The sequence below is a fragment of the Ischnura elegans genome, chromosome 5, assembly GCF_921293095.1.
Source record: "Ischnura elegans chromosome 5, ioIscEleg1.1, whole genome shotgun sequence".
Taxonomy (NCBI): domain Eukaryota; kingdom Metazoa; phylum Arthropoda; class Insecta; order Odonata; family Coenagrionidae; genus Ischnura; species Ischnura elegans.
The window spans coordinates 12,213,516-12,240,307 of NC_060250.1; the positions used below are offsets into that span (position 1 = coordinate 12,213,516).

Here is a 26,792-nt window from a genome sequence, read left to right on the forward strand (position 1 = left end):
AATGTTCCAATCTTACCCTAAGCCACGGCTATTGATTTCAATAATTCACTCACACACTGGTAACAGCTCGAGGCTAAGTTGATTCGCGTTATTTTGGAATCCACTTAAACTACAACTTCGTGGATGATTTATGGAGACATGCTGCGAATGGAACGAACAAAGCCTACGTCACCTGCGGCACGCACTGCGACCAATGGCTCATAAAAACTGAGGAACGTGCGATTTGAAATAGGAAGCAGCTGCTACGCCGTACCGAAGGGAGAATATATACGTATCCCACCACGTCACTGCAGCATGCAAGTGCATACTTCCACACCCGTCCGAATTGCAACTTAAACGACCGTCAGAAAACATCGTTGCCCGGGGAACGTGACGATTTCTTCCAGCTGAGAGCAACCAGATCCATACGCGATTTTTTACGGCCGACCTAAATGGCGAATTCAAGACTATAAACCCACCGCACATGGCGCAGTTCTCATTCCATTCTATTTCCTACAGTTGCGTATGCTTGCGGATATTTTTGGAAGGAAAAAAAACTAGTATTTTCACCCAAATTTCCTTCAAACCTCTTTATATATTTTCACTCACAATTGATTTTTTTGGACGCCACCGCAAAAAAATGGTTCTCAATTGGTCTCATTTATAGGTGTGTTTAGGATTTCTTCGTATATTGACGTATTTCACAAGTACTTCAAGAGCAGAGGTCATTTATAGTTCAGACCAATAGGTTGCGCTCTCCAGAAACCTTTATATGCGACAGGTGCCGGCAAAAGACAAGAAATTACCTCACAGAAATCGTCTGAAGTGGATCGTACTTTTGGTTAAAGATGACTATAGGTCGATGAGAACTATTTTCACGGAAGTATTTACTTTTAATGTTGTCTACGATATCAAAATATGGTGTTTTGGTATATTTAAAAAAGGAAATTAGTGGTATCATCTAATAGCGTATTTGCGAAAACGTCATTTGTCTGACTTATAAGATTATGCTAAGAACCATTATTGAAAATCATATAAGTTACTTTTACCAGTTTCTTTTTCCGGATTGATTATATTTGAGTAGATAATTTTTTTCCATATTTCCATCCCGACATAAATTTAATCTCTTATACGAATAAATGTGAATCAAGTGTCCATATGAATAGAAATTTTCAAAAAATTAAACGGTCCCGATATTTTGCTGCAAGTCAACTAGCCATTAGAAGCCAAGAAATTAGAAAATTTCAAATTAAATTTCATTAGAAAAATTACGATATCTATTATTGAAACAAATACTATATTTTTTTAATCTGTACACTTATTAATGGAATTTATGTAAAATGTTATGGTTGCTTGGTTGTTCAAAGCTACTCTTCCTCTCCTTTGAGATCATGAGTGCCCGCTCTTAGACACGTTGCCAATGGTCGTAAATAATTCCCTCATCCTTCCAACGCTCTTCATTTCAATCACTTCCGCGTACTCTCCAATCCACAGAAAAGAAACGTGGTGTTAAAGGGTCTCCTTTGACGAAATAAATAAACAAATAGGTGCTCTCTTGTTTGATTATTTATTTAAAGATGTTTGTTTAAAGATGATGATTATTTATTATTCCTGTGAATGATGACGGCTGTTTTTATCACCGGAAAAATAGGTGAAAGGTATTTCTAGAAGAATCTCCGCTAAAGTGGAACTTGTTTTAACAATTCTTCTGCAGAGCAGTAAATTCTATTCATTGCTCTAAGGAGAGAAGGTTTAAAGATATTTAAAGATGATTACTATTTATTATTCCTGTGAATGTTGATGGCTGTTTTTCTCAACGGAAAAAGTATATAAAAGGAATTTCAAGAAGAATCTACGACAAAGAGGAACTTGATTTAATAATTCATCCGTAGAGCAGTAAGTTCTATTCATTGCTCTAAGGAGAGAAGATTTAGAGAAGAAGATATTTAAAGATGATTTATTTAAAGATGATTGTTATTTATTATTCCTGTGAATGATGACGGCTGTTTATCTCACCGGAAAAGGAGATGAAAGGAATTTCTAGAAGCATCTTCGACAAAGTGGAACTTGATTTAATAATTCATCTGTAGAGCAGTAATTCCTATTCTTTGCTCTAAGGAGAGTTATAAGGAATGCATTTGAGAAGCACAGAATGCGTAGCTATTGAGAATAGTGAGGGAGGCGCTCCATAACTTATCAATTGAAATGGAGAGAAATATGGTTGGCTAGATTTAAATTATTCCGGGTTCGCAGCCCGGGTGCTTGCATGATTCAAACAGATTGTACGTATCGACGGCGTTCCTCGATCCAGGACAAGAAAATGTGGACATATATTCAAAATAAAGAGGAGTTTTCGTGTGTGTTCAAAACTCGAGGACACTTAACTGCAATTAGTTCCTAATTCTCGCGGCACATCGAAGCCGTTAAATACGAACAATTTTACATGAGATTCACATGATACTGGCAGCTTCAACTATAGACGGAAAGCCAAGGCTCTTCATTCAATACGCAAATAATAGAAAAATATTTTAGTGTTCTTATGAGGTTTTTAACAATGAAATTTATTTGAAAGAGGCATTCAGAGCTTGAGTATTGGCATGTGATTGGCCAATTGGCATATAAGGAATGTGTCCTAAGAGGAAAAAAACTGCCTTATGAGGAATATGACCTATGATACCGACTTCCGAATCCGCTAATCAATTATACAATGTTTTTTTTTGGGTATGCAATTCATAACGATTAAATTTGCAATTGTTGCCTATGAAAAATGAAAGGTAATACGTGAATTCATTGCATTGTTTTCTCTCGAGGTTGTCAGGCCTCAATTTTAACCGTTTCTGATACACAGTAGGGGTAAAATTAATCTTGAACTAGGTTGAATAAAAAATGTGATTAATTATAACTGTTGTGGCTCTCGGAATTGAAGCCATTCGTTTTTAGCGAGGGAAACCAAGAGAAATTTTATTGAATGACTGAGGCAGGCGAGATAAAGTGAAAGGACATACTGAAGTAACAAAAACGAAATAGCACTTTTTCACAAGTTTATTTCGTACCGTAGAACACATTTCGACCGTTATGTCAATCTCAAGTACACTGTAGTGCAGACCTAACTGTGGAAACGAGTTGTGGAGTTCGCAATGAACTTGTGGAAAAGTTCAGCATGTCTTTTTCGTTAACTCAGACATTTTTTGACAATTTTTGACAGTTTGAAAACGAAACTTAATAGCCCTTAACTCCAAATCGTTCCAACATAACAGCTCCAACCTCATCCGTTTGCTCCTTATCTCTCTCTGTCCATTTCAGATTCGGGCAATCGTTTTCCCATGCATTTAAACTAATTTCGAAACGCCATCATCGCCTCCTGATCCGGAATCAAGTGGTGACCCGCATTCGGAGTTTTCTCCCGCGCTCTGCTAATGAAATTCCGAGAAAAAATAATGTGCATGTAGGCACCCAACGAACACATACCCACTGGAGGGCGGAAAAATCCGAAGCTCAAAATCACAGAGGTTTTGCTGCCTTGCCGGTGCGAACATTTTTGCCGCGCTGCCTGGCATCTAATGAACACCGACATCAAAGTAACCAGTTAAAATTGAAAATAATAAAACAACATCAAATATCGAGGGAACAAAATTTCAAGCCGAGCCAAGGGAGAAAAAACAAAATCACCGCTCTCTTCCCGCTCCCCGTGGAATGAGTTTATCGGCGCGGATTTTAATTTCATCGTCCAACGTTAATCCTGGTGGCGGTTAAACAATTTCGTTTGAAGCCAGAAATCCGAATTCTTCCTCGTCTTCCTTCAAAAGCTCGCTGCTGCAAACGCTAATACCCATCATTGATTCCATTTTTTTATATAATCTCATTTTCGATCGGCCTACCACTTAATCGCTTGCATGCAGGTGCTTACGCAAAAGTTCGGGAGCACGAGAAACGTTCGAGCATAAACTTGCACTGATTCCAGCGTGGTACATGGAGCATACCAACATTCATTGGTGTGGTTGAACTTGATCAACACAAAGCGAATATTGAGTACAACCGAATGAGTATAACTACTTCTCCCTGACATTTCCCCGATATTCAGTTTTAACCGTGGGTAGATTAGGTACAGAATAATCTCTTATGTCAAACAGCGTGCCCTCATTGATTGATTCACTCACTAATCATCACAAAACCCAGCCCAATGAAGATACAGCCGTGACATTTTCAGGAATTTTAGCCATATGAAGGTGATATTAGAAAATAATTTTTTTGAGACACAATTTTCAGGGCTATTTCATCTATATCAGGGGTCTCCAATTTACTAGACCACGAGGGCCACATTCCAAGTTCCGAATCGCCCCGCGGGCCGGATAGCAAATTTGCCTATGACTGAAGTATTCGATACCAACGTCTACTGAAGTAGGCTACGACTGAAGAATCCGGTGGCGTATTTCTTATTTACGAACAGTTGAAGGCGACTTTGACGCGCAGTACAGCGCTGCAATGCTCCTAGCGGCGTCTCACAGAGTTAAACGAGCGAGAATCGCGCGCTACTTGAAACGAGTGCGCGGGCCGTATTTTGGAGACCCCTGATCTAGAGCATCTACATACAACCACGCAAACGGCAGCAATAGGCGTGTGGCAGGGGTAGTTATGTCACCAGTCGCAAACACATAAAAAGGAAATGCTCTATCGAAGTTCCGCCCAGCATTCATTAAAGTCCTTTATCGTGCGGGGGAAAAAGAAGTCCCATTCCTATCCGTTGGACAAAAAATATATATCTTAATTTATCATTTCTGTCGGACCTGGAAATATGGAGGGGCTCCAATAAGATGTTCTCCGTATCGCTCTAAAAGATATATATTCTCATTTTTCTTAAGCAATCTAATCATAGCTCGCAACCCCTGTCTCTACCATCTTAATTCGTTAAAAATTTGTGTAATTTTTTATCTGCGGCTGTAGCAGTTTTTGATGATTCCCGCACCTTTCATTTGTATTTTATTAACGCGTTGCGTACGGATGGTGAGAATTCTCGTCATTGTTTTATGGATGGAACACGAAGATTCTCGTCATTTAGGCGTGTCAACCTAAACAATTTTAAAGCGTACAATATGTCTTCGTTAGTACGTTTTCAGTTGTTGTTCGTTATTCATAATGAATTGGTGCATCATAACGTTTGATTTGGTAAAGTTATATTCTAAGCATTAGCTTTTTAACCATGTTTAAACCAAATGGCATTACGCCCTAGTAGGCACATATTTCCAATCTCAACACCTCCACCCAGAATCGGCGTTCCCAGGACTTTAAATACCCCGTGTTTAACGTGTTAAGTTCGCAGAATAAGTCTTCCTACACCGAATCTCTTTTGCTGGCGGCAGATTGAATTTGTGGCCGGACGAGTGCGAAATAGCTCCTCTCTTTTGCTTTTTCATTCGAAAATCTTCCCACTATTATATACCCCATTTGTACCATAACTCCCATAATATGAAAATTTGTGTACCGTAAAAACATTTTAAATTTAGCTTTTTTGAGTAACTTACACTCAAGATATTGGTAGGAAATTCAAATTATTACATGGAGAAAGTACTTATTTATTTTTCTTAATTTTTCTCTAAGCTTCGTTTTCATCTTACTATTGCATTTTTAGATCCTAATTTACGCACCATCCCAATCATATATAAACTAACCTTAGTAACCAGGCTTAAGCAAATGCAAGTTGCAATCAAAACATACTCAAAAGTGATTTATTAAATTTTAACTGATATTGTGGTGAATAAATTTTAAGTTCAGGCTGAGTTCCTCACTGAAAAGTTAGTAAGAACTTCGTTCATTTTTTCCACAACATCTCTGAATCAATCATTTTCTTCAATCTGTTTATCCAATGTAATTTTCTCGATAATTGCAACAATCATAAATTTTCCTGAGTATTATGCTCTGCCACTCCTTTGATAACAACAGAGCCATATTTACGTTTTCACTATCCGTTGGTTTTCAACAGATAGTTATCGCTAGTGCACTATATAAATACTGCTAAGATTTGCAAGACGGTATTTTATCGGATGATATTTAAGGCAGAGATACATATAACCAATGGCGGGAAATGTGTTGACAAAATGTAATCGGGCTCAATAACAATTAAACAGTTCAGTTTGAAATCAAATACCGCAAGAAATTACTCATTGAAAAAGTAACTAGTAGGATTACGATTACAGTTACATTTAATTTTTCTCCAATAAATGATGCAATCACTGTCGATATTTTCCCTGAGAGGGACTACTAGTATGCGAAACAGCATTTTAACTATTATTTAATGCCACTGCATTAACTAATAATGATGATTTTTGAATTTTGACAATAGAAGAATAAATAAATATGCCCTGGAAAAACACTTACACCTATGGATGAGGTTAATGTAATTGGACCATGTGGAATTCATATTTTCATTTTTTATTACTGAAATGTAACGATTACCCGCACGATCTTTGGAGTAGATTACTAGAAAATATTACCAAATATGTAATCGCTAACAGTAATTCTATTAGTTTTACTTCATTACATAACATCGCTGCGTATAAGAGCTCCATTAAAAAATATATAAATTATGAGTATTAATTGATAATGTTAGCGAAGAAGAAATCACCACGGTCCATTGGATTGCTATCGATAATTATTTTGGCGTTTATCAAGCGTATAGGATACACACTGAATTACGCACGGAGAATGCGAGGCAGATGAAATTTTCATCCAAATCAAATCCAATCAAGCCGATTAGAATGATTTTACATGTGATGAGCTAATGGGAAAGCAGGCATTTAATGAGAAAGCAACGTCATGTAGACCGAAAACTGGCTCTCGTCAAAAACGTAATCACATCCAACTTTAAAAAAAAAAAGCAACCAAAACCGCTTACGCATAAACTGATGCGCCCACTTGCCGAATCACGATTAATTGGTGATCCTACACGAAGCATCCAATAATTTCCAGCATTCCGTCATAGAGTGCTCTGCCATTTATTATTCCGCTGATCACACCATATCATACGACTGAGTACACCACAACTTGAGTAAATAAAATGAACATAATGAAACTACCCATTGATTTATGGCATACATGCAATTTGAACTTGGCGCTCTCGGTAGTGGTGGTTGGTAACTTTCATTGAGGCAAAATGATCTTGCCGTGCATCATGTTTCTAACCCTGATTAACTTCCTGAAATAAACTCCAAAAATGAAGGAATATTCATTAACGAATAGCTCGTATTTGAGCTCACTATTCACCATGATATCAATGGCTATTCTATCTCCTAAGATTACCTCAAAGAGATGAAATGCCCTTCGCTGCTGTATTGTTCTGTAACCAATAAACTACAACTTCTACAGAAAGAAATACTGATGCCATTTTTTGTGGCAAATTTCAATAACTTTATTTTTAGTATATTAATTTCTCCTTGAAATAATTTTCGTTGACTAGACAATTAATGTGGTATTAGGTACATTAATTTATCCAGAAGTAATAGCCATTAATAATAAGGTGAAACAGCTTAATGAGCCATATCCTGAGGCATGATGCCTTGATGAATACAATCGCCGCGGGACAATTGCAAGGCAAGAACGGAAAAGAAATAGCACGAATAAAATATATGGAGAAGGATTTGAAGGAGAAGAAACACGTAGGTGTGAAAAGGACGGATGACAGTGAAACGTGCGTAAAGACCCGCGAAGTGCGGTGGCGTTTAAGAGGTAGAAACCGATTGAAAAACAAATGTGAATTATTATCAGGCCACCCGGCGTTGCTCGGGATGGATAGCAACCAGAGAAGTGGGAAATTTGGAACTTGGATTTCATGATCACAGAGGATTTTAACGTTTCCTTTTTGAGCGTGTCGAGCAGGGGCGCCGACTTATAAAAAATATTGGGGGGGCCCATATCGAAGGTCTTGCCCCGGGAAGAGGTTAAATTCAAAGTGTGTCGCAGCACCCAAACACTACCATGATTCACACCACTTGATTCAGTTAACCTGCTTAACCTTACAATTATTTGTTTTAACACATTGTTGAATTTATTTTAAAAGGTAACTATCATCAAATATGGGAAATAAAAATTACCAATATATTTTTGTGATTTCACAAAGCATAATATAGCATAATTATTTTCTTGAATTATTGAGGGGGCTCCGCCCCCCCAAACGAATCTTTGAGGGGGCTCGGGCCCCCTCAGGCCCCATGGAGTCGGCGCCACTGGTGTCGAGAGATGTGCCTATCCGTCAGGATGCCCAACCGCAGAAGTTGTATGACGTGACGTAACGAACTGCAATGAGAACATGACGCAAAAGACGCGATGGACACAATTGGAAGTAGCACCACGGAGTTCGGGAGTACGAGATGCCCATATTCACTAACTTTCTCGCAATCCGTGCAGCCACATGGAAATGCATATCGAACAGGCAGCATCTTCTACATATATAAACATTAACAAAATAACGGTCGTTAATGAATACCCCGAATTGTATCCGGCTCATTGAAAGCAACCAGACTCGAGAGATAAGGGAAGATAGTTACCTTGACTGCGGAGGCAGCGATGGTCTTCAAGAAGTCGCCCTGGGTCCGTCTATCCGGTTCTGTCTCTTTCAGCGTTGAACCCTCGACGATAGAGTCACCGGAACAAAAATGCCCAGTGCTCGTGGGACTACGTCGCTTTTTATATCTTGGGCCCATTTGCCCCCAGATATCATAGGTCCCCATTGACAGGTGTCTTGCCCGGAACTATGGTGGATGATGAAATCACCCGCCAAACTGCACTGCCGAGACCACAGGCCGAGACACTCAGAGTGAGGGACGGCTCAAGAGAAAAATTGAGTGGTGAACTGCGTCAAATGCATCTCTGGATTATTGACCGGCGATGATGACGAATCAAAGTATGATTAAATATGAGAAGAAATAAAAAACTTGAGGTTTGTATAAATGCCTTTAGATATTTTAAAAAAATGTAGGCTAATCAAAATAATTCCTTGTTAGTAAATATTGAATACAAAACTTACGCAAAGGAAGAGTTGTCGCATAGCTGGGATAACACCATGATCGATCTTCTAACCATCATTGCCCGGCTGCGTACAAAACAGCATCATCATCGACCATAGTAATATTGCTTCGACATTCTTAGTACCGTCACTAATATTAAATATTAATTTACGGACCCTATTCAAAATGCTAATGCAAAATGAGGAAGAGATTTGCGTAAGCAAATATGGATTTTATGAATAGAAAAGAGCTTATGAGAGGATCGTTATGCAAGAGTTTTTAAAAAAGGCTACTGAGGAGCCTGATCTAGAGTGAAGCGCTTTACGGAGCGGAAAATGAAAACTTAGGGAGGAGGACGAGAGAAGACTCGAGGCATTCGAAGAAGAGGATTGGTAAAGAATGGAGAAGGTGAAGTGGGCGGAGAGGAGTAACGGCGAAGTGCAGGACTTGGTGGGTGAGGAGAGGAAGCTTATAGATGAGGCACGGAGGAGATAGAAAATATGGACGGAGCGAGTATACAGCGGGTAGGGGATGTTGAAAACAATTTTAGAGGATACAATGTTGGGTAAACGAAGGAGAGGAAGGAAGAGAATAGGATTTTTAGATAGCACGAAAGGAATAGGCCAAATTTGGAAATGACGTCAGGTGTCCAACCTGGTCTAGCTCAGCTAATTCGCCAACCACTACGTGTAAACCTACAATAAACGTTAGAGCACTTCAAAATGCCCACTTCCATAATGTCTTCTCTTCGGAAAAATCCATTTATTTATATGAGCCAAGGTATGCCTCGGATTTTTTATGGTAGTCTATTTTCCATCTCACCTATTGCATCTGCTAACTACTCAAAATATATTAAGGCGGTCACTTTTACAATTGAACAAATTAAATGTACACACAGTCACAAATGAGAGAAGGCTAAACAATTTTTGTTCCAACACTGCAAATGAAATTTGGGTGTTCCTGTATACGCTATTGAAACTCTGAATTGTAACTACTAATTTAAATAGGTTATAAACTTATCAAAATGATTTGAATTTTATTCAATAATCCATTTATAATCTTCATCTGAATTGTAACTACTAATTTAAATAGGTTATAAACTTATCAAAATGATTTGAATTTTATTCAATAATCCATTTATAATCTTCATCTGAATAGGGTAGTTTCCTTCATCAAAGAAAACGAAAGGCATTGATTGCGATTCGTTACCCACCATTAGTGTATTCATAATACACAAATTATTTGGTTTTTGAAATACCGGTTTAGACGAATGGCAAGGGTCAAATTTTATCCTCATTTGAAAAAGGCCAGATTGGCGCCCATGCGATTCCACTCCGCATGACGTCACAGGGACCTAGTTTCTACACGAGAGGATAGGAGTTATACATCGTCTGAGGTTACCAATGCATGCATGAGGCACAGTTCTCAGGGAAACATGTCTTAATAATCACCTATTAAAACTGGCTAAGTTCGGAAAGTTTTTTTCGTTTGATAAGGTATTAATAAACCTTTTTTAAGCCAAGCGCTACCATCCAGCAAGGTACTCGGCTATCCGCTAGCATCCTGCGACGTATCAGCGCTAAGCCTCGCCTCAAGGTCACCTCACCGGGCGGGAGGGGGAACCAGAAATACGACGTACGGAGATATTTCCCGGCATTCATACTTAAGCGTCGCGTTTTCGCGCGCTTGAAAATTTTCACTTTTCATTTAATCGCGAAAAATAGATGTTGTCATTTAAAAATCTAAAAGCGTGAAATACGTACTCCAGGAGTAATAATCTTTCGATTAAAGCAATAAAAAAATAATAGGAAACCACCCTATTGTAACTACTAATTTAAATAGGTTATAAACTTATCAAAATGATTTGAATTTTATTCAATAATCCATTTATAATCTTCATCAATGCAAAAACTATTAAAATGATCCGTTGCATGTCTTAATGTTTTCCTTATTTGCGGAGTTATGACGCCGAATGCAAAAACGCTTTCGTAAAATTTACGTTTTACAACATTGCAATATTTCGTAAACCGTTTCATGTACCACAATAGGACTTTGGGGTCTTCGTTCTCGTAATCAAGTGTGGTCGATTTACCACATTTCGTCCTAATAGCTTTCCTAAAGGGTCAATGTAGTCAAATTTCTCCTCGAAGTTGAGTGGAGTTACCAAAATTATTATTTCATAAAACTAATTAAAATTTCTTGGGAAGATATTTCTTCTTAAACGCAGAAAAGGGAACGAAATTCGAATGCAAATTAAATGTTCCATTCTCTAAGCGAATTCCCTCTTTTCCTCTGCGTCTACTTAACCCAACAGGTTATTGCCCACAAAGCGCCTTTCGGTATAAAAAAAAGTCATGACCGGGGGAATCCACGATTGCGTTCACCATCGCACACCTATAGCGACGAATTCATCCCAACGGTGGTATTTTTGCCCTGAATATACAATGTATTCCCGATTTATGCATTTTTTTGCAATTCCAAAACCGACGCCATTTGCAAACAAGTTCTTTACTTTTTTTACTTTTCAATTTCGAACCAATAACAGCGGTATCGCGGCAACGGTACATTTGCCGATTCGCTGTTTCCAACGCGTCTCGCTCACACAGCCTCGGTTTTTCCAAGTCAGTGATGTTCTATGTTTTTACAGCTCTCTCCCAAAACACGCGCAGTCCTTTTCAACAATAATACAGCGCCTGGTGCTGCCGCCGAGAGGCAAAAACCAAAAACCGAGGAATGATAGCACGTTCGCTGTGGGACTTTCTCTTCTCGCCCATTTTTTCCCCTCGACTTGCATTAATATTTATTCCGTACACATCGCTTTTTTTTGCGAAGTTTCTAAAAACCCTCTCGAGCGAAAATTCAAGCTGAATCACATGAAGGAGATGTGTGGTAAAGTCATTGCAGCAGTACTTAACAGCCTAATCCAGATGATACTAATTAGAAGAATGTGGACGCAGTAAAATACATTAGTCACAAATATAAATGGTGCTGATTCTGATATTTTGGCGAATGAAAACTTAAGGATTCGTATGAGCACTATGGGCTCACAATTAACAAAAACAAAATAGAATACTAAGTTATTGGAAGTGAAGAAACACTAGATCTACCAGTATGAAACGAGAGCGTAAAGGAAGTAACCACAGTACTTAGGATGTATGATTTATCACTTTCCCGGCGAATGGAATGAATGCACTTTTCTCGAGTTTCCGCAGGGGTTAGAAAATTTAAGGCAGCCAATTTTGGCTGCCTTACATTTTCTTAACCACGAAAAGTGTTTTCATTCAAAATTCTTAGAAGTGATATTGGATGAGAGCGGAAGTAGTTACTAAGATATCAATAACAATGACGAAGGGAATGACTAACATAAAAACTCTAAATTACAATTTATGGCACTAACATATTGACAGAAACACGAAAGTAAGAATATAAAAAACAATTGTACTTACCATTAATGGTAGTGAGTATGATAACATATGGAGGATAGGTTTGGGACATTAAAGAAGAAAAAACAGAAATAGGCTATTGACGACTGAGAGAGATTACAAGAGAAGAAGTTGCAGACAGAGTTATACGTTACAGATAAACCTCTTAAAGACATTATTATTTTATTTTCATGGGTAGAGTACCAGCTGGGCGGTTTAAGGTCGTTATTTGGAGCGGGCGAGGATCATTACTTCCCGCGGTGCCGAATTTTAAACGTTAATCAACTTTTTTAGAGAAGTTCGTTAATCTGGTGAAATAAATACTGTCACTATACTGACTGAGTATCACTAGTGAACCAACTTAAAAATTACCATCTTTGCCATTCTTGACAAAATTACGGTCGGGTCAGCCGCGCCTCCACCATTTTTCATACATAACTTCGTCAAAAATTCAAAGAAATGGACTTATAAAAAACTTTATACTGTAACTTTATACTGTAGACAAGACATATCTATTTTGATATTATATCTCAGTACACCGTGCCATTTACTATATTTTAGTAAAAAAAAGTCTCCTCACGTCCCCTCAACCGCGAGAGTGTGCCTCTGCTCGTTTTCTACACTGTATGTATTTCGAATCGAGGAGTGCCAAACGGAGGACGAATTATGACAGAAATAATGGAATACATGCGAAGATTACTCGAAATTCCTTTTTAATGGTGTCCTAGTGTTTACTTTCCACCGCGGAGTCGAGAACTTGGGCTATTTATCACACCTTGGCGCAAGAACATAAGATTTAAATCGCTAAGATTTAAAAAAATATTACTTCAACAATCGAGAGTATAAAAAACACGCTTTCCAAACAACCGATGTTTTGTCTTCGCGCAATAATATTTTACTTAGATGTAATAAGCTTTCAAACCGAGTACTGTTGTTTCTAAACGGATATTAGGAGCACGCACTGAGAGTTCAGAGTACTTTTATGATAGTTATTATTAGAAGTCGGTAACTCAAGCTAGTAATGATATCAGTGATGCACGCCACGATTTTTATGCTATCATCGGATGTATATAGCGAGCATCTACATCTACATCAACATAATACCCTGCGAGACATCTCTAGAGTGTTTGGCAGGGGGTGACCAAACACCAGTATGCAGCATGCAATTGGGCTCCCAAATGATAACAGTAATTTCGTATTTATTATTCAAGCGAATTTAGGACGACATTGTCCTCTCTTACAATTTACTTGATTAACGTTCACAAACATGCATGCCCTGGATGGTGGTCAAGGCGGGATTCGAACCCGCGACATTTAGGTTAGCAGTCGGGGACTTTACCCCAGCGCCACCGAGGCCGGCTATAGATAAACCCCCCCCTTAGCGACAAAAAAACCCAAACGAATTGTGCGAAAAATCCACAGAGGAAAAATCATTCGCCTTGACCGGGATTCAAACCCGGACCCCTCGTTTTCCGGCCGAGTGCTTTAGCCAGTTAAGCTACCGAGGCATCATTAACCCAGTGGAAATTTGTGGACTATAACGGACAAGGTGGTATGGAGTGCTGAGCATATTATGGGACAAGCAGTCCAGGTCCGCTATAGTCCACATATTTCCACAGGGGAGAATGACGCCTCGGTAGCTTAACTGGCTAAAGCAGGGGCGCAGCTAGCAATTAATGCTAGGGGGGTTTCAGGCGAAAATAGTACTGGGGGGGCTTGGGTGTATTGCATACCCGCTAGGGTAAGCGGGAGGTGCGGAGGCCCTGCGTAGGAAAAAAAGTTATATAAATGGTTCAAAATGGTGATTATTACGGCCTTCTAAGGGATATTTCATTAATCCTCACACTATTCTATAAGCAATATTAATCCAATGAAGTAATATATATTTAACTTAAAAATTTCTGTGAGCTCTGGGGGGGGGTTTATCCCCCCTTGCTGCGCCACTGGGCTAAAGCACTCGGCCGGAAATCGAGGGATCCGGGTTCGAATCCCGGTCAAGGCGAATGATTTTTCCTCTGTGGATTTTTCGCACAATTTGTGCATTACGGGTGACTCCGTAAAATTTATCACCGTGGCTAGTTCCGGTATACTTGAATAAACCGGAACGTAATCGTGAATACCTGATGTTATTCGAGCCCACAATTGATCTTCACCGCTGGGCGATTTTTCAGGTGGACACGAGCAGCTCCGAAGGGATTAGCGACGAGTCCTTCTGCATCCGCTGCCCTCGCAAGAAGGTGTCGCTGGTTGCGGCTCGCGGAGAGACCAAGGCGGTGCTGAAGCTGCCCGAGAACTTCAGGCGATGCCCCGGGCGGAAGGCTTTGAGGGGCAAGAAGGCGAGGAGGCAGATCGTCAACAGACACGGAGGAAGGTAAAACTGATTCACTATAGCACCATCAAAATGTCCACCTACCCCTCGTGAGCGCCATGTTAACCGGGTGATTTCCTATTACTATTTTTATTGCCTAAATCGAAAGATTATTACTCCTGCAGTACGTATTTCAGGCTTTTAGGTTTTTTTAAATGACGATATCTATTTTTCGCTATTAAATGAAAAGTGAAAATTTCAAGCACGCGAAAACGCGACGGCTAAGTATGAAAGCTGGGAAAACCCTGAGTGACGTCATTCTGGTTCCCGCTGTCGCCGCGTGAGGTAACTTTGGGGCGAGGCTTTGAGCGCTGATACGATGCAGATAGCAGGTAGCGCTTGGCTTAAATAAGGATTATTAATCAGGGGTGCCGACTTACAAAAAATATTGGGGGGGCCCAAACCGGGAATCTGCCCTAGGAAATTTTATAAATAGTGAGTTTTTAGTTTTTTTAAGCATTTTAGAAGAGTCATATGATCAGCATTAGAGCCCTGATAACTCGAATCCTGATATCTGGACACTCAGGGGAAAATCGACAAGCCTGACACATTTTTTCGTCACACCCATAACCAATTTTTGAGGGGGCTCGGGCCCCCTCAGGCCCCATGGAGTCGGCGCTACTGTTATTTATACCCTATCAAACGAAGGAAACTTTCCGACTATAGGCAGTTTTAATAGGTGATTATTAAGAGATGTTTCCCTGAGCTCTATGCCTCATGCATGCATTAGTAATCTCACACGATGTAAAACTCCTATCTACTCGTATAGAAACTAGGTCCCTGTGACGTCACGTGGAGTGGCATCGCATGGGCTCCAAATCTGGCCTTTTTCAAATGCGGTTAAAATTGACCATTGTCATTCGTCTGAACTGGGACTTCTAAAACCAAATAATTTGTGTATTATGAATACACTAATGGTGGGCAATGAGTCGCAATCAATGCCTTTCGTATTCTCTGATGAAGGAAACTTCCCTATTGCGATAACGTCTGAGAGAATAGCATTTTTTGTCAGGGAAACGCAAGGGAAATTTTTTCCCACATTTCAAGAGACAAAGGAAATAAAAGCTGGAGGTCAATGGAAAAATATATACAAAAGGGCCCCCTTTGACTATTAGTCATTGGATCATCATCAGTGGCGCCGACTCCATGGGGCCAGAGGGGGCCCGAGCCCCCTCAAAAATTCGTTATGAGTGTGAGGAAAAATTGTCGTGAGTGTCCAGATATCAAGATTCAAGTTATCAGGGTTCTAATGTTGATCATAAGACTCTTATAAAATGCTTAAAAAACTTAAAAGTCACTATTTATAAAATTTCCAGGGGCAAGACCCCTGGTTTGGCCCCCCCCCAATATTTTTTGTAAGTCGGCATCCGTGATCATCATGCATTGGCATGATAAAATTATGGTCCTTCTTCTTGGTTTACCTCACATTGAAATAGTAGAATACGCAATAACATTACATGTACTTACCTATTAAATCTGTACAGAAAACAGGGAAATAATACAAAATAAACATAAATATATCTCATCTTATGCATGATAGGGGTGCATTGGATACTGACCAATTAATCACTAAGAATTGATCAATAATAAATCATGAATTTCTGTTGAAATCATTCAAAATGAGTAAAGTCATTCATGATGAATAACACTGTTCTTCAAAACAATAGTTCAAAAAATGCCCTGCTACAATTTAGGGTGTTTCTGGCTAATTTTGGGTCACTGAATCTGAAAATGACCTCCGTTTTTTTTTTATCACCCTCCATTTTTACGCAACCCAGTATTGGGGAAAACAACCCCTTATCTAAACTTATTGCTTTTCAAGGGACTTTTACTAATGTTATCTGATTTTGATTGAAAAAAAAAAACTGATATTTTAAGGCTATTTGGGTCAAGAGAGAGGCAAACTTCACTGGAGATGAAAAGATTTAGGGGGTGAAAATTGAAAAAAAAACTTTAAAAAACATTAAAATAATCATTTTTCTTCGTTTGTTATGACACATGATATGGTAGCTAATGGAGAAGTTTTTAAGGGATGAATACACTGTTCACTATTTGTAAAGGATTAATATAACATAAAATAAAAGAGGGGAAGGGGGGTTTATGAGTGGTATCACTCGTATACCCCCCTTCCCCTCTTGGAAGTGGTATGAAGATATGCCAAAAAATCTGAACACAAATCAGGTTTGTCAAAATATTATTGTAACAGCATTTGGGGGCTCATGATTTGACTTCGTTGTCCTCCTTACTTTTAAAGTAAGAGCTGAGACCTTTCCATAAAATACATTGGAAAACGTTGGGAAATACATTGTAAATACATTGGGAAAAATTGGGAAATAGACTGTAAAAGTTACTCACCACATGTTTTGACACGCTTGAACACGTTTTAACGTGCCTTCAAGTGTCTTGGCAGTCGCACTAACTGATGTTCATCTATGAAATAAACCAGTGATCTATTCACTGCGTCACACTCTTTCCTGCGTGTCGGGTTATAATCTTCCAAGTTCTTTCTTTATTAATCTAGCGTGTGTTTGATTTAGCGTGTTATTTTGCGAGCGATAAAGTGTTTTCTCGCAATCATTCAGCGATCCTGTAAAAATCATCGCAATTCATTTTGCAACACCTGTGGAAATTTAGTGTTTAACACATTCAATGCGGATGATATTTTCACCGAAACCTCCAGTGACGGATGGGTGATTTTCCTTCATAATGGTGGTCTTGGAAGTAATACTACAGAATTTGCAATTTTTTTTTGTTTCTATTTCAAGCAATTTGTAAAAAACCCTAATGACATACATGTATGCCACCCGTCACCAGTAATTGAGAATTCACGCAACCCGCATTACACACATGCAATTTTTCCTTGTATGAAGGAGTGAACTTTTCATATTTCCGTTTATAATACTTCTTCTACCATTGATTCCTTGGGTTAATGGCAGAAATATCTTGGAATTAGTCTTTACGTGTATTTTTTTTGTTTCAACGGCCGTAGATTTAATTTTTTCAAGTCACAGAAGTAGAACACACAATGAACGGCAAGAAAAATATAAATTTATGGGATAAACATTTTTTTAATATATGTTTCTGTTCTAAACCTCAGAGTTATTGCAAAATTGAAACATTTCAATAAAAATTCTCACAAATTTTTATGATATATTTGAAAGCAAGACCTTAGACAGAGCCCTGGTTGACCTTCACATTCTGGGCAAATTGCAGTCACTGCCCTACGGATGCCTTCACGGTTAGCGGAGAAATGAAGAGCCTGCATCATTCCTAAAAACCTATCACGGCACATTTTCTCCCGAATATCGGTACTCACACTAATTCTGACCTCCAATCGTTAAAAATCGTGTTAAACCTAATTGTGCCCATGTGGAGAAGAAGGCCCAGCCAAGTTTCCAGTTCTCCCTGTCCAACAGCTTCCAATCCATTATGCCTTTAGTGAAGGTCCTTGGTGAAGTATTTCGGAGGAAAATGCTTTCTGCATTTTTCTCCGTCTATGAGAGGATTATTTCAAAGAAAATATTATTTGCAAGTTGAAATAATCTCTGGGAGTGCCGCTGGTAGGGAGGGACTCCAACCTTGAGCCTTAAAAATTATCCAGCAAAATAGTACAATTTGTGTAATGGAGTGTTGCATATGTGATTAATACCTTAGTTTTTATGAAAACTAAGACTGTATCTGTACCTAACACTAGAATGTATTAATGACCTACAAAATGAAAACACCATAATGATCAGAGGACAAGTAATTGATGCGGAGCAATGACTGAGAAAATATGCCGTAAAATTAGGAAAAAACCCAAATTATGTAAAAAAACGTAATTTGCAATAATTATTTTAAAATTATTAATAAAGTATAAAATACGACCTTTTGGACCACATGGAAACATTTTGGAATAAAATAGTAAGTTTTGAGACGGGAATACATGTTATTAACAAAAACTAAGTCTGATAATAATTTTTGTGGTTGCACATAAGTTATGAATAAATTAAAAAATAAGATAAAAATACTATTTCAAGGGAATAAATAATGGTTTAATGCCGTAATGCTTAAAATACCTCTGAGTCTATTCTTTTCCGCAATTTCGTTTACAAAGCTAAGGAAACAAATAAACGAGTAAAAAAATACAGACCAATACTGTAGATAATGTAATGCAGTGTTGCATACGCCATTAATATGTTATTTTTTTATGAAAAGGAAGAAAATCTGCAACTAACCCAACACGTATGAATAACTCAGAAAATGAAATAAAATCGAAATGAATGGAGGATTGGTAATTGAACTAGGGAAACAAATGGGAAAGTATGCCGTAAAAGTAGGAAAAAGAACCAAAAAAAAATCACCCAGGATAAACGTAATTTGCATTAATAAAAAATGTTCCTAGCAAAAGAAATTCAAATATAACATCATTAACTGAAGCACCGCACTAAGATCATTTTTTATAATGTAGTGAGTACGAAACGGGGATAAATATCTTTAATAAAAAAGTTAGTCTAATTATAATTTTTGTGATAGCGCATAAAATATGAATAAATTAAAAATGAAGGTAAAAAAACAAATTAAAAAAAATAATCCATATGTAAGACATGATTATGATATTTACGATATGAATGATGAAAAAGAGACGAAGGAAATGAAAAGAAAAATCTCAACCTGCCAAATTGTTCCAAAAAAAGCAGTAAAGTAAACAAAAAAACACTAAAAATGAAGGAACACGTAGAACTAGAAACGGACACTTCTGCAATGGTGTAAAGTCACTCCCGAACTGCGGGAGGGTGAAAAAGTAACGCTAGGCGCGCTCGGAGCACCCTAGTGACCAGCGGAAAAACGTACTCCCAAAGACATACATTTATGTCATCCGCCTGAGTGAAAAAGCCCTCATGACATATATATATGTCATCCGCACTGAATGTGTTAAAGACCAAAGGAATGCAATGACTGCAATTGTGCGAAAATCTTATGAACTTTATTTTGGGTGTAAAATTGGTGACCAAGGCAAATCGTGGGCCCCTAAATTCTGTTGCAGTGGTTGTCATAGAAGTCTTCGTGAATGGCTAAACTGAGAAAATCGTTCCCTAAATTTCGGAGTGCCAATGAATGTTTGAGTTGAACCCACTTGCCATTTAACGAATTGCTATTTTTCCGAAACCGACTCTATGGGTTTAAAAAAACAATCCTAAAATGATTTATCTGAATTTACCGTCAGCAATTTGCCCAGTGAAGCATACTGATGCTATTCCTATCCCTAAGCTCAAGCTACTAGCACCCTCGATGATTCTTATGTCTTAGTGAACGAAGCTACACCGGAAGTGGAAGCAGGTCCTGGCAATCGAGATACAGACCTGATGTAGAAGAACCCCAGACTAGTTAAAACGGGCACCTCATCCCATAACACAAGGACCTTAGTGATCTAATACAAGATTTACCAAAGGGTAAAGCACAACCTCTTGGCTCACATTTGCAGCAGTGTAATCTTTTGGCCAATAGTATGAATGTTTCTAACCACAGAAGCAGACAGTCAACCCTCACTCAATTTTTTTCAACGGATGATGAAACTGATGATCTGATTTTGTGCACTGATATTGAAGGACTGATGAGGAAATTAGCAATTAAGAATGATCCTGACCAATGGAGGCTATTCTTCGACTCGTCGAAGACAAGTTTAATGGTTGTTTTACCGAACAACGGCCACGATTTACCTTCGGTTCCTGTTGGATATGCCACTGTTTTAAAGGAAACCCATATTCCAGATTTTTGTGGCAGCTCTTTATACCACCTCCTAAACCCCCTCCTATGCCACTCATATACCCCCCTTCCCCTCTTATATTTTATGTTATATTAATCCTTTACAAAATAGGGGGGGTGAACAGTGTATTCATCCCTTATAAACTTCTCCATTAGCTACCATATCATATGTCATAACAAACGAAGAAAAATGATTATTTAAATGCTTTTTAAAGTTTTTTTTCAATTTTCACCCCCTAAATCTTTTCATCTCCAGTGAAGTTTGTCTCTCTCTTGACCTTAATAGCCTTAAAACGTCAGTTTTTATCAATCAATAGCAGATAACATTATTAAAAGTCCCTTGAAAAGCGATAAGTTTAGATAAGGGGTTGTTTTCCCCAATTTAGGGGTTGCGTAAAAATGGAGGGTGATAGAAAAAAAACGGAGGTCATTTTCGGATTCAGCGACCCAAAATTAGCCAGAAACACCTTAAATTGTAGCCAGGCATTTTTTGAACTATTTTTTTGCAGAACAGTGTAATGAATCCAAATGCAGTTGAGTTGGTTGTGGTTGGTTAAGTTACTAGAGAATTAGATGATGTGGCCAATCCACCAAGCATAACTTGTTCTTCGTGAACACTTTAGATTCAGTGGATTCAGATCTTAGCAGATTTAGACGTTGTGTGAACCATGAACAGGAAATTACTAGGGGAACAAGAGGTTTATCTTTGTTTGCTATGTTTAAAGGCATGGTAGATACAGGAAATGCAGGTTGGTTTTTGAAAGGAGTTACATCTCATCATGGTGAAGTGGTTTTTTCTTAATTCAGTGTATTTGGTTGTGATCAAAATAATTAAAACACACTGATTTCCTGAAAAAATCAAAGTCCTTGAAATGAAACATCACTTGGATCCCATACCCATGCCTAACTGATTTGTGATTTGGTCCAATCGAAACTTCAAAGAATTTCTACGATTTCTTTCGTTATGAACGATTTGAAGGATCGAATCATTGTCATGACTGCAAACCATGTGGATAGAATCCTCAAAATAGACCAAAACTCTCACTTCTATTGGCTTAAGTTTTTCCTGGCAAACTAATAAGATGAAATCTTCTCTGGTTTCCCACCAAGTCAGGTATTCTGCTACCAACAGTTCAATAGCTTACTGCAGGGCTCTAATGCTGGGTGGGATTTTCTAATGATTGCTAATGCAATTTTCTCTTTGATTTCCTCACTGCTGAATCTATTTTTCGTTAATGTGCAGCCCAAATACCAAAATTGACTTGAAGTAGAAACGGAGAGGGCCTGCACAGGGATATTTGGGCTGATGCTTGGTGACCCTTTACTGATCACTTATTCATTGGAAATTGTTTCCCATGAATAAATGACCGACCATTGAATTATTTCATCCCATCAAAATATTTCTCATGAATAAGTAATCAGCGGTGTGTCAAGAAATGTCAGACGAAATCTCTCAGCACATCACATGGCATGCACCTGAATGTCAATTTCTTGCTCCTCAAAAATGAATGCTTCCCTTTCATTCACTTGAGCCAAATATCCAGATTCAGGAAAGAATTTGGTAGTTGGAAGGGAAAGGTTAGTTACATCAAATAATTTTCCTCATTCAACTTTTTCCTCATAATTTTAAAATGAAACAATACATGAGTTGCTGACCACTTTTCATGATGCAATGTTGTCATTAGAGTTTCGGCTCATTAACTCATTTAGGGATAACTGCTGATTGAAGGATGCAAACTTTTTATCAAACACTTAAATACTCAAACACTCAAATAAGGCAGTTGTACTCAGGGATTTTGTAAAAAAATTTGAACAGGTATGATATGAACTAAAAATTCATGTGTTCCAGGCATTTCACCCATTCCAGTCATAATCCAAAATAAAAACTTAATGTTAAATAAATATGTCTAAGCTTAAAAACCTTAGATTGATAATAATCATGCAAATCACATGAAAAGAAATTTATCCTAAGCTTGTCATTATGGCAGTGATTGCCTAACAATGAGCAGCCAAATCCCAAGCCTGTGAAAGCATCAAAATCAGCACTAATACCCCATGACACATTACCATAATGGGTACAAAACTCCTCCCAATTTTATGCATCAATACTCCATGCTTTCAACCATGATTTTCATCTCTTTGCTGCACCTCTGGAGTTGTGCAAACATGCGAACAGGTATGATATGAACTAAAAATTTATGTGTTCCAGGAATTTTACCCATTCCAGTCATAATCCAAAATAAAAACTTAATGTTAAATAAATATGTCTAAGCTCAAAAAACTTAGATTTTTAAAAATCATGCAAATCAAATTTCTTTACTTACAATCAAATTTCTTCATACTTCAATGACTTGCAGTCTTGATTTTTATTCTCCTGACCTCCCTGATTGGTATGAACTCAGTCAACTTATCTATGGAGGGATTGAAGAGCGTTAATTTTTCACTTTTAATACCTCGCTAAGTGGGCAATGGATTTTTAACGGAATAATGAGATTTTCTTCATTTTCAATGTCTATCTTAATCGACAATAATGTACTGTACTTATTATATGATGTATAATTAACGAATTATCCCAGTGACCAAAGCCAATAAATCTGCACAGCAAGAGCATAATTTTCCAGCAGATTTCACCACAGCTTCTCCTTTCTTTCAATGCCTGTTTAGATCCAGGGGTCTTCAGGGTGACGAGCACAGGGGATCCAGCAGCAATCTGGTGGAAGACGACGGTGACAACGTCCGACTGGAAGTACTCTGGGGTCCACATCTTGGAACATTGGCTCAGGAAGGAAGGCACATGACAGTTTTCACACTCATTCATAACAACAGGGCCTTGGAAACTTGTCATGTCACCATGGTTGTGAAAGGTATAGAATAATGACTTGCATAGCAGCAATCATATATCAAATATAAGTTCATTACAACCACATATAAATAGAAAAGAAGCAGCGTAAAGCATGAGCAACAGTGGGAAACTCTTGCTATGGCACCCACACATAAAATTAGCCTTGAAAAACCAAAGTCTGGAATAAAAGGTAAACTTTACTCCAAAAAACCAAATAAAAGGAATAGAAAAAAGCTCTAACATCTAAATAAAATAATTACTGAGCATTCATCCAAGCTCCTTCTTCATGATCATTCATTTAACCCTTCAGCTGTGATAGCTAGAATGCAAGTCTTCAATTCTGTACAGGAAAATTTGCCAAAAAGGCCACAGCCTCTTTCCTGCTGGGAAGAGTAGAGCAGGTAAAAAGCTATTGTAATCCCCAATCAACCCTATCCCCAAGGGCCTGTGGGGAGGAAAGTCCAATCCTTATTTTGAAAGTTTGCGGCCTTCTTTATGAGCGATTTGTTGTCATTTCGCACTCATTGGAAATTCATTCATTTCATTGGATAAGGTGTAAATTTTGTTTGCTTGTTTGCTGAAATACATAACTGTTTTAGGGTTTTTACCAAAAGAACAGTCTAAACCAAGGGTGGATCCAGTATTTTTTCTGGGGGTGGGGATGACCAGGGTCTGGCAGGCAAACGATCTTCTCGTATTTGGGATTAAACATAATATGCAACAATTACTCTACCACATATACTCTTAAATTTAATATAAAAGTTATTAATATCTATATATTTATAACTTTTATATTAAAATATAAAATTTATTAATATTTGTATGAAAAATCTCATCTAGGTATACATTTTGAGTGCCTAAGGGCAGTGGTGCAGCAAGGTGGGAGTTTTGTGGGTTAAAACCCCAACCCCTTAGAGCTCAGAGAATATTTTAAGTTTAATCCATTTCACTTAATTGGATTGATAGTACTAATAGAATAGTGTAAGTATCAATAAAATATCCCTCAGAAAGCCGTAAAACTCATCATTTTGAACAATTTATCTTAAAATTCCACAATTTATTAATCTCGCACCGACCGCTTATCCTGGTTGGTATTCCATACCCCCTCACACCCCAGTATTGGCTGCACCTAAACCCCCCCGGATTCCAGAGGTGCCCTGAGCTGGTGATATCCTCTGTGGATGTATTTCGGGTATTTGCCATAATGGAAAACCTTTTCGGGGGAGGGCGTGAAGCCCACATAGACCTTGGCTGGAACTGGAAGATCCATATTATACACAATGGTAGAATTAGAGAGGGGTTTGGGGGCTGCTCCCTATTACCTATTTCCGGAAAAATTTTAAATATGGTAATTTTAAGATGGCTTTCCCATGAAAGTTTTTATTTCATCAGCTTAACCAACTGTGATTAAAATTAATTGATGAATGTCTAAAAGCAACTTTTCTCCGCACATCAGACCTCAGATGCACTAATGCTGAGAGGTAAAGCAAATCACTAAGGTGCTGGGGAAAGTAATAAACTTCATGCCCCCAAAACAACAGCCTAAATTCATCCCTTACTACATACACAGTTTAAAGGTTTGCAAAACTAGAGAAAATTACCATGTACAGTAAAACCTCTTTAGCTCTGTTGAATTCAGAGAGATCACATTGTCTCCTCTCGAATTATGGTAAAAATCATGCAATAGTGCTCGCTTTCTGTAATTATTAAATCAGAGCTTCAAATGTTACTGAGCTATTCTTCTTTCATTGCAGTTCAGAGATGCAAGCCATTACTTCTCCCACCGAACACGAGGGCTCGGTGCTCACAGGAGACAGCATGGGGCTCCAGGTGTGAGTTTCAATGCATCAGCAAGAATTCCAAGTCAACATACATCCCTGCAGACGTCAAAGAAACGACATGTGAAATGATGAATGTCAACGGCCTGATGGGATGGTCTCATGAGCCTCCAGAGTGCTTGGAAGGTAATCAAACTCTCCACTCATCCCCCAATGCTGGTGACATTTCAGCGTAATGCTCTTCCTTCACCACCCAACACATCCCTTATCTACAGTGGTGTCATGGTGCCAGAACGGGCAGGAATGCCATTTTGACACTGGTTAACTAAAGACAAAGGTCAAATAACACATTTATCAATTTAGTTGCCTCAAAATTTCTTATTTATACATTCGTAACCAACACAAAGAATTTAGTAATAAAATATAAATTATGACTTGTAACAAAAAACTCACACAGAGTAATATTTCTCTTTAAAGAAAGTTTAGGGAAGTGCATTCAGGCACTGCTAATTTTGCCATGATATCACTGCTTACATCTACTCAATAACTATGGCTCAATTAAAATCGATTACGTTAATTTAAAGTGGTTTTTTTATAAGATGACGAGTGCAACAGACTATTTTTAATTCACTCTCAAGCAATGGTAAAATAAGGAGACCATGAAAAAAAATTAACTTAAAGCCTCAATTCCATTATGCCTACCAACTCTATCGCCTGGAAGTTAGCATTGAGGAAATCCAAATGAAATTGAATAATACACAAGCTTTACATTTTCCAAACTTGTCACCATTCTACCTCTAATACCCACATGCTACATATAATAATAATAGCAAGGTATTCTCGAGATTTGTGGCAGGGCAACTTAAGGTATTGTTCTTTATTCAATTCATTCAGTAACCTATAACTCCAAGTTAATCTAAATTTAGAAATACCATCAGTAACCAATAAAATTGAGCTTTATACTAAAGATGAAACAATTCCAGTGGTTAGACACAATGATTCAGATTCTTAGAGATATTCCCAGTGAGAAATGGGTGGTGGAATCCACGTGGAACCCACGTGGAATCCACGTTGAGTGGTGGATATTTGGTGGTGGTGGATATTGAGTGGTTGGACCCACGTGGAATCCACGTTGATTTCAAGTGGATTTGTGGTGAATATCATAAAATGTTAAACAGAATTTCTAATTTGTGGAACTTAACGCTCTGGTGACATTGCGTCATTTATCATCCTGAAACCACGCTAGTTATGTGAAAATGTATTGCACATTCTATTTTTATATAATTCGTGGAAAGGCAGCCATGAGAGCACATGAAAAATCGTAGACACATATATAGAAGGTTTAGATATAGAGTGGTTGAGGTTTTAATGGTTTTAGGACAGCACCTACTGCTGTTTTAATTTTTCCACCAAATTTCCACGTGGGTTCCACGTTCATTCCACGACCAAAAACACGTGGTATCCACGTTAATTCTCCACGTGGGTTCCACGTGGATTCCACCACCCATTTCTCACTGGGTTACCATAAGTCCTAAAGAAATTAAGTTTAGATCCTATATTGATCTCAAGAAGAACAATTAAATTCATAAGTAGAATTATCCACCACTTTAATTATGGGATGAATATGTTTATTTAATATTATATTTATTATAATCTCATTCA

At 38.1% G+C, this 26,792-nt stretch overlaps 1 protein-coding gene across 1 annotated transcript in view; it reads left to right on the forward strand.

Moving 5' to 3' along the window:
• LOC124158495 overlaps positions 1–26,792 on the forward strand; it is a 660,029-nt gene that overhangs the window by 627,440 nt on the left and 5,797 nt on the right. Inside the window, exons 5-7 of the mRNA XM_046533617.1 lie at positions 14,569–14,768; positions 23,175–23,374; positions 25,107–25,316. Coding sequence (XP_046389573.1) covers positions 14,569–14,768; positions 23,175–23,374; positions 25,107–25,316 — 610 coding nt within the window. The remainder of the gene's footprint in view (positions 1–14,568; positions 14,769–23,174; positions 23,375–25,106; positions 25,317–26,792) is intronic.